We start from the raw sequence: 10,085 nt of genomic DNA on the forward strand, positions 1-10,085 counted from the left end.
TTTCCAAACTATAATTGTACTAGTTGAAAATGGAAAATATAATTTCTACTTCATCAACTCCTTCACAACCAAACACACTTCAAAAAATCCTTCAATATATAATCCACAATCGTCAAGAATGGTGGGTTTATGCCATCTTCTGGCAAGCATCCAAGGATGTTAATAACCGTCTCATTTTATCGTGGGGCGATGGCCATTTTCGCGGAACTAAAGATACAATAGGTTCCGCGAAAATAGGTTACGACCAATATCATCAGCTTCAGAAGAAATTTGGTTTCAATGGTATTAATGATACTAATAATAACGTTACGGATACAGAGTGGTTTTATATGGTATCTATGCCACAATGTTTCGTGGCCGAGGATGAACTCGTTCTACGAGCTTACACCTCGGCCTCGCACGTGTGGCTAGCTAGTTATTATGAATTGCAACTTTATAATTGTGAGAGAGCTAAAGAAGCTAATTTACATGGAATACGTACGATTGTGTGTATTTCTACAACTAGTGGTGTTGTTGAATTGGGTTCCTCTGATATTATTCAAGAAAATTGGGAATTTGTTCAATTCATTAGGTCTCTATTTGGATCAAACAATAACATGAATACGACTTCTCATCTACCCGTCAATCAAGGTACATAGTTCAAGCTTATCTTTGATGTCGTTTTCTGTTTGAATTGTGTGATCGTTTCATTTGATTATTCCTTTTTAATTTATGTGACATATTTGAATCGCGTGAGATAAATATTAAGAAAAAAAAAATGAAGGCTTTTGAAAATTGTGGCATTAAACATGGTATAACGTCACTGTTGATTTTTATACTTTTTGCTTGAAAACGAAAGGATTTTATTTAAGAAAAAAAGGTCAAGAATATCCCTATTAATATTGAAAATGGCTCAAAAATACACGCATTCCACATTTTGGTCTAAAAATGCCATCTACCTTTTTTTTTAATTTAATTGGATTCATTTACTAATTAATTAGTTGATTCTTTTATTTGTTCTAAAATATAATTCTTTATTTATTCAAATTTTTAATATTAGCTCATTCCAAAATGTTTAAAATATTTTTAAAAATTAAATAAAATATTTATTGTTTAAAAATAAAAAATAAAAATCTTATTTTTTTAGATTTTTTTTATAGATATTTTCCTCTACCTTTTGTTACCTTATTACTAAATTTCATCCGGATCCAATAATGGAGACCTACTACTATTACCATCAACAATGAAAGAGTACATTATTGTATCTTTTGAATAAAATAGAGGAAAATTGAGGGTAGTGTTTACCATCATAAGATGGATTTCGATGCCCATGTATAGTGGTTCCTAGAAGAATAAAATAAAGAATTTATTATTATTATTATTATATGTTATTTATTAAAAATAAATTAAAGAAAACATCCAATATCGATATAATTAAATTTTAATATGATGATATAAATATAATTTAAAAAATTAATCAAAATAAATTAAAAGTTCAATCCACAAATTAAAAACATAAAGTAACCGTCTACAAAACGTAAAATAAAGTAAAGAATTTATTCCGTAAATATGAAGAGTAAAATTTTTATTTACACAATAGATTCTTTATTTTATTTTTAGACTTAAATATTTTGGAATTAACTAATATTAAGAATTTGAATAAATAAGAAATTATATTTTAGAACATAATATAATTTACTTGCCATGATTACTGGCCATAGTTTTCCTTCTGTTTCTGCTAATAGGACTGTTATTACATTAGCTTCCCGCGAAATGTGCTTTAGAGATATAAAAAATGAAAACCTATTTTAGCTCAATATTAGTCTCTCTATTTAGATTATACAACAACATGAGTATGGTTTCTCATCTACACATTAATTAAAGTATTTTGAGTGAGTTTGATTTTGTTTCCATTATATTATTATGCAATTTATCTCATTTGAAAGTTGATAAAAATAGTATAATTTTAATTATTTAAGTATATTATGTTTGAACACGCTCCTTTACACGAGTCTAATTCTTTTTTGACAGTCTCATTTATTTAATTACATTATGTCTCAACAGTAACATTAGGAGATCATCATAAGGTTGCAAAATGTGGATCACCCCAACAAGAAGAAGATATAATAGTAAAGCAAGAAGTGGCTATCGGAAATCTATTATCTGAATCGGGTAATTCTGATTTCGAAAACGATGACTCTTCAACCATCAACAACATTGTCAATCGATCAATTAAACGAGCAAAGAAGGGTGATTCGAGCAATATAACACGAGAAATGGCTATGGATGTTCACGTAGAGGCCGAGAGAAAAAGAAGGGAAAAGTTAAACCATAGATTCTACGCTCTACGGAGCGTAGTCCCATACGTGTCCAAAATGGACAAAGCTTCATTGCTAGGTGATGCAGTTACTTATATCAATGAACTTAAAGCTAAAATAAAAAACTTAGAATCCAAATTAATCGAACCTCAGAAAAAACATATACTTATGGAACAACACGATTCTCATAGTGCGTCCTCCACTATTGTAACTGAACATGGGGCAAACAATAAGTCATTATTTTCCAGCAACGGGGCACGAAATGGGATGGAAATTGAAGTGAAAATTATTGGATCTGAAGGTGTGATTCGGGTTCAATCTTTGGATATGAATTATCCATGTACGAGATTGATGAACGCGATGAAAGAACTGAAATTTCAGATTTACCATGCAAGTATTTCCAGTGTTAAAGATTTGATGCTTCAAGATATCGTGATTAGGGTTCCTGAAGAGTTTTTGAATGAGGAAATGTTGAAATCTGCTATCATCTCAAAATTAAGTGTTATTGAGAATTAATTAGTATTTATATATTACGCATATAGTATAATTCTATGTAATTCAGATCATAATATATATATATATATATATATATGTGTGTGTGTGTGTTTGTATTTGTTTGTCGTTCGTTTAATAATTAGTTTGTATGTAATGGTGTGACCATCTCAAGAGCGACCTCTATATGCTCTGATACCATGTTGTAGTTGTTGACACCTAATTTTGACCCTCCCCAATAACAATTAATTTTGAGCTTCTTAATTTTCAAATGATTTAAAATAATTAATTTTAGAAATTTTGAAAAAAAAATATAATAGAATAATTTGCGAGTTATTTCAAAAAGTTTGTCACTTGTTATAATTTTTAAGTAATAATATGTCTTTATATAATTATGTATATAATTAGTGTATTTTATAAATATTGGAAAATCGTCTCAAAAAGATTTTGTTTAATTAGATATTTGGTTAGTTTGTTTAGTTATCTAATAGTTTACAATTTTGAGTTAATTAGTTAGTTTATAATTAAGTTAATTATTATATAATTATGTGTCTAATTAGTATATTTTACGAATGTTCGAAAATTGTCTCGAAAGGATTTTAGCTTTATTAAATATTTGGTTATTTAGTCGTTTATATTGTTAAAGTAATTAGTTTATAATTAGTTAATTATTTTATTCGTTAAGATTAAGAAGCTCGTCAATTAAGTAACATGAATTCGTCTTATTTAATTTGTAAGTCGAATTCACTAGTTTATTAAATTTGGCTAATTTTTAAATCCGATAGAACGTTTTCTTTTAAACCAAATCAAGCCATTTGCCAACTCCCATAACCCATTTATTTTTTCCAACTCCAAATACCCATTTTCCAGCAGCCCAAATCAACCCCAACAACCCCTCTTTTCATTTAGCCCAACTCCTATTCAACAATTCTATTTTCCTCCAATTAGCAACCCATTCTTTCAATAATTCCTTAACCCAAGCCCACTACCAATACATACTAACAATACACAATACATTTAACAACTCCACACACGCGTACAGTAGCCCAAAAACCGACCCCTCTGCATCTTCTTCTCCAGAAAGTCGTACATCGCAGCAGCAGAGGAGCAGGGCACGCATTTCTCCCCTTTCCTCTTCCGGAATGGGGAGAAAAATTTCAGAGAAAGGTGTTCGCCTAATTTGGTGAAAGAAATTTTGAAGTTTGAATTTGAATTAGGGCTCTTTTTGTCCAGATTTGGATCCGTTTTTCCCCCCTAAATCGAACCCTATCTCCTTCTATATATTCCTTTTTTCGTTTCAGTTTAAGGGACAGGGGATTTTCTGGGAGAAAATAGTAGGAGTTCTTTTTTTTGAGCAAGTATACAGAACCCCTCAAGCAAAAGTATTCAACATACGTACTAAATATACTACTAGTCCCTCTGTTCCCTTTTGTTGCCGGCGCTCCCTCCAAATTTCAATCGGAGTCGGGATTTGAAACAGATTTTGCGTGAGGTCTCTTTGTCGCTGGCTGTGTCGGTGTTTGTGTGGTGAAGTCGTCGTTCCTCCAAGCTCGTCCTATCCCAGTTTCGTTGCACCCCAAAAGGTAATATTCACTTTGTTTCAAGTACATCTCGCTTTTTCACTTTGTAGCTTGGATTTCGACTATGTGAAGTTGTTCATGCTAGTACTTGGGAATTGTTTTGACTACTGGTTGGTTGAAATCAGTGATACATTTGTTTGAGAGTCCCTTGCTATTGTTCGTTCTTCGTTTTTCGAGATGGTTTAATGCTCGTTCGAATTTATACTTCTATCGGTGTTCTTCCTGAATTCATGGCTATCATGCTCGCTTTCGAGTTCATACTACCCACCTTCAGGGTGCTGTTTTATTTTAAATGTCTTGAGGGTGTTTTTTTTAGGAAACCGTTATAATGGCCTTGGGGTGCGATTTGGCCTTTTTTCTTTGAATATTTAACATTATCTTCTGCTATAGGATTTTGCTCGGGTCTAGTTTTGGTCGAACTTTTGTTTTTTTTTTTAGAATTAAATATTATTTTCTATTGCTTGTTGCTAGATGGTATGAGAGTTTGGTTTAGTTTAGCTTGGAATAATAGGCTTCGTTTGAATTCGCATTATCTATTTTGGGTTATGTTCTATAGAAGTGTTTGTTATCCGATGATTTTAAATCTGCCTTTTCCTCATTGTTTTTTTTTGTGAATAGTTTTGACATGAGATTAGGCTCTTAATGAAGATTAGTAATATTTACATGAGTTTTTGGGGACGACACTACCTCTAGTTTGGAATGATTGTTTCGTTGGCTAATGACTTTTCTTTGCTTCCTTTAAGCATTTTCATTGTCTCTAAAGATTCAAATTTACACAAGAGAATGGTCCCCAGTAGCTTATTCATGCATAAGGGAAAGTTTAGTCAATTTTGTTTAGTTTATTAGTCCAGATTTACGCTAAATAGGTTTGTACTTTGTTTTCAATTGTCCCATTCCTTTTTCTTTCTATGTGTCCTTAGGTTGTATTACATGGATTTAAAGTATGATCCATTACTAATTTCTACCTTGTTTTTATTCCTTTCTATGTATGAACCGGCCTCTCCGAGTCCTTGGAAACTCATCTTCCTTGCATCTCATTGATTGGGCCTTAGAGGCCCAATTACTTTTCTCGATCGAGTCAACCTCATTTCCGAGTGAGAGAAAGTGATGAACAGGTGGAAAACAGTACAGGTGGCTGGAAATTGAGTTTCCAAATTCCGGAAACTTGAAAACAAGCTGAAATACAGCTGTATACACAAGTATACACGGAAAAAACAACGATATACAGGTCCAAAAATCGAAACAGGTGTTCTGAAAGTTGAATTAGGTTGTATACATTTGGTATACATCCTTATATACAAAAAAAATGGGCTGGATTCATACGATATACACTGATATACAACCAGTGTATACAAAAACGGGAATTGAGCCTAAGCCCAAAATTTCAGCGAATTTGGCCCCAAAGGAGGCCCAAATTCAATTTCTCTCTACTCTTTAATTATTTGATTAAAAATTATTTATTGTTTATTGTGTGTTGACTCTAACTTTTAAATTGTTAACTAACCTAATTAAATTCCCCAAACGATAAGTTATTTTCTTTACATGGGCTTACCTTCAATACATTCTTTTATTTGATTTTGTATTCATTTTATCTTACTAAACAAATATATTGGCCATATTTCATTTTAATTAAATCTTTTGTTTTTAAAAGGACATGTTTTGAATGCCTCTTCCTTTAATCATTTTGCTTATTTAAATGGTTTTAAGTTAACACTTTTCTCAAATGAACTAAAATAAAATAAAATTGTGTGTGTTCTCTTTTTATCAATTAATTTAAAATGGTCTCATGCTTTAATTGGTTCAAATTATCATCTTAAAAAATGAATTAAATAAATTTTAATCTAGTTTTATTGAAATTCTAATTACTTGTATCACAAGCCAAATGTGTCATTTTGAATTTCTTTTCTCTAAAAAGAAAAATGTGTCGTTTATCTAATTATTTTCTCAAAATTAATTAAATATTGTAATTTATTTAATTATTCTTATGTTAAATTTCTCAAAATTAGTCAAAGTCATTTTAGTCAAATCGCCGGTCAACCGCAAGTTAGCGGGCATTTCGAGGGCCTAACACCTTCTCGGAATGTACATTTGAACTCGAACCCTTTTTTCAATTGATTTTATATGTTTAAGTCTTTTGAAAAATCTTGTATTTTTTCTTTGATTTTTTTACTTAAAAATTAAGTGGCGACTCTGTCCTTTTGGAAACCCGATTTCTCTTAAACCATAAGTTTAATCGATTTTCCGAAAACTAAGTCATTTTCCTTTTACATATCTTTTTTGAAGAAAATAGTAGTGTGTAATCATTTTATCTAAAAGTTTAACCTGTTAGAGAGAACACACTTTTATTAGTTGATGATATTTTCAACAGAATGTAATTAACAATTTCAACCGATTGAATAGTACTAATATTGCTACCATTATCAAGCAAAAAGACCTTCAATCTTCTTTAACATTAAGAAATGTGTTGTGTTTTGTCCTTTAAAATGCTCAAAACTCTTAAGGGAACACAAATATAAATTTATGGGATATGTTAGGTCATATAAGAAGAAAACACACAAAATTCCTCCAAGGCTTTGATCAAATGGTAAGAACACAATGTGTGATTTGTGGGGTTAGACACATACCACATGTTTGAATTTTACTATGCATAAAATCCTGATATTTAAATGGAAGAGGGTAGAAGGTCAAATCCAATATCCAAGCAAATTTGAATCATGCATCATTGACCTTCAAAGATTTATTCATATAATTATTCTGAAATAAAAATAAAATTTGTACATATTGATGGTGATTGGTGAAAGAATGAAGGAGGTGGTGATTAGGCACTGCCTAGCCTATATATTGAAATTAACAAAAATACATATCAAAAGTAAGAAGGATGAATAATTTATTATTATACCAAATTTATTTGGGCCTGAGAATTTGGTATTTTTTTAGTTACATTATGAGAATTATAAAGTGCCAAGACCAAAGTATCCAAAAGTATTTAAACTTCAATTCTTCTAAGCTCTAAATCATAGTATATTAAAAGAAGGGATAATGCATAAGTACCCTTAAATTCTAATCAAATTCTAGTAACATATCTTAATTTAATCAGAGTTTTATTAAGCTTTTACCTCTTTAAACTGTTCTAAAATGGAATAAACACACCATATTCTTAACTTTTTTCAAATCTCTTAAAAATATGGTCCATATGTAGATTTTTGAAAATGATCTCTTATAGACTTAGAGGGTGTTTGGATTGGCTTAAAAGTTGGTCAGACCTATTTTTAAATCAATTTTTGACTTCTGGAAGTGTTTGACAAATATAAAAATAACTTAAAATAAGTAAAAAAGTGTTTGGCAAGGTCAATAATGACTTAAAATAAGTTTAAAATGACTTCAAATAAGTCAAAACCAAAAGTAGGTCTCCCCCTACTTTTTATTTTTTGACTTAAAAGTCATTTTAGTTTGACTTTTTATTTTTGACTTAAAAACTATTTTTTTTAAGCCAATCCAAACGGGCCCTTATACCATTTACAAATTGAACTAAAAAATATTATTATTTGAATTTCTTATGTGTAAAAATAAAGATTTCTAAAAAAATATAAAAATAAAAATAAATTTATAAAGGACTATAAAACTAAATCTCTGCTAAAATTTTAACGTACCCTAGCTAGTATAATTTTGTGATATAAGGCCAGAGCCTCCTTCATTTACTTTAATAGGACCAATTATAAATAGGACCCCTTAATTCTATTATTTGAGGTGTATGGTAAACAATTATCCTACTTATAACTAGTTCTTTGATTGACTAATTATTATTATGCCGTCTATAGCAAGATAGTTTGCTAGTCTAATCTACCGTTAGAATGGAGATTCGATTTATGTCCCCTTCTTTATATTTATTTTATAGTATAATTAATTTACGAGTAAAGGCAAGGTCAAATCCCATACCACTCTAGAAAATGAAAGTTGGATTTTTTTTTTTTTTTTTTTTAAAAGGGCCTTGGAATTTGAAGGATAGGGATGTCAATAGGGCGGGGCGGGGCAGGGCAAGTTGACTGTTGAGCTTAACCGTAAAAAAATTAATTCGCCCCGCATAACAACTTTTTTCATTTCAACCCGCCCCACCTCGCCCAACATATTTTTCTTAATATTTTCTTTTTCTAGTTAAGTTTGATACTAAAAATAAAATTTATAAAAATAAATTCATTTTATCATTAAGTTGTATTAATTTAATAGATAATGACTTAAAAATTTATTTTTTAGAGGTCAATTGGAAAACATGTAAAAAATTATATCATTTTTATTGAATCATTTTCATTTACTAACTGAATATTTTATATAATTAGTAGCTTTAAAGAAATTATCTTAATAAATAATGCTCTATCACTCTTATAACATGTAAAAAGTTAAAATTACATTTGAATCCGCATAAAATCACATATACCCGCTAACAGCCCCGCCCCGCATTAGTTTTAAAAAAGATCCACAATCCGCCCCACACAATCTTAAATCCGCATAGCGTTAAACCCACTCCACCCCGCTCATTGCCATCCCTATTGAAGGGGTACTATAAGTGGAATAATTCTTTAACATTATAAATAGGGTGCTTGTAAATTGTAATATGTTCATAAATAATCTTCACTTAATAAAATAATTTTTAAAATTAAGTTAGATTTGATGTCTATTTCTTATAAACTCCATTATTTGTCCTTTAAAAATTTCAATAGTAAGATCACCTATTTGTCCACCTTCACTTGCCAATGCATCTATTCTTCAATTATTTTCCAACATGTTATTGTTAGAGTACTAGATTTTTAGCTAATTAATAGTCCCTCTGTCCACAATTGTTTGTCAGGGTAAGGTCATGCACACCCCTCAAGAAAAATTTAATACAAGGTGTAATTTGACTAATATAACCCTACTATATCAAGAATACCAAAAGTCTACATAACTTTTCAATTGAACTACACTATCATTAAGGGCAAAATTGGAAAAAAGTAATTAATTGTTTCTTGATTTTTTAAATTGACAATTAATCTTAGACATCTATTTTTAGTATACCTGTCAAACAATTGTGGACGGAGGGAGTATTGAAAGAGCTATTAATAGCAGTGCCAACTACTGTATAAGATCTTCTTAGCCACATTATATGTAATAGAGCTCTCATCTATTTCTTCACTATATTATATTTCATGCATGGATAATTTCTTATCTACTAATAATCCATGGGATACCTCTAATTATTGGTTAGTGATCATACACTCCCTTCATTATATTTATTTATCTTATTTTGTTTTAAGAACACAAAATATAAAAACAATTTGGTATATTCAATATATCATTAATCACAAAATTCAACTTTGTATCAAATTAAATAGTAAAACAAACGAATTGAAATAGAAGAAGTATTTGTTTTAATCTCTCCTTTATGCTACGATCGATTAAATTTGACAAAACATACCGGAAAGAACAAAAGGAAATGATAAGTTCTACGAATTTAGCCTTTAAAATTAATATTAAAATAGTAATTTAACTTAGCATGATTTATACTAAAATTAATATTATGTTAAAAGTATCTGAAATAGAAAACACTAATTGAACATTCTTAAATCGAATAAAATTATCTAAAAATCCACTGCTTTATTATAAGAACGAAGTGATCGATTGAGTAGGCAACATTTTAAATGAAGCAAATTAAGGTCCGATTAATCTAAGAAAATGAGATGAT

At 29.9% G+C, this 10,085-nt stretch overlaps 1 protein-coding gene across 1 annotated transcript; it reads left to right on the top strand.

Moving 5' to 3' along the window:
• Positions 1 to 2,874, top strand: LOC102601277 (transcription factor bHLH14-like). The gene is made up of 2 exons (XM_006352151.2): positions 1 to 630; positions 2,044 to 2,874. The coding sequence occupies exons 1-2, from the start codon at positions 30 to 32 to the stop codon at positions 2,811 to 2,813; spliced, it is 1,371 nt and encodes a 456-aa protein (XP_006352213.1). The 5' UTR covers positions 1 to 29; the 3' UTR covers positions 2,814 to 2,874.
• The last annotated feature ends 7,211 nt before the right edge of the window (positions 2,875 to 10,085 follow it).

Source organism: Solanum tuberosum, unplaced genomic scaffold (genome assembly GCF_000226075.1).
Source record: "Solanum tuberosum cultivar DM 1-3 516 R44 unplaced genomic scaffold, SolTub_3.0 scf00147, whole genome shotgun sequence".
NCBI lineage: Eukaryota > Viridiplantae > Streptophyta > Magnoliopsida > Solanales > Solanaceae > Solanum > Solanum tuberosum.

Bases quoted from the DNA above. Each gene is read 5' to 3' on its own strand.
- LOC102601277 (XM_006352151.2), top strand. From the start codon at position 30: ATGGAAAATATAATTTCTACTTCATCAACTCCTTCACAACCAAACACA. The intron at 631-2,043 runs GTACATAGTTCA...ATGTCTCAACAG, and splicing joins TCATCTACCCGTCAATCAAG to TAACATTAGGAGATCATCAT.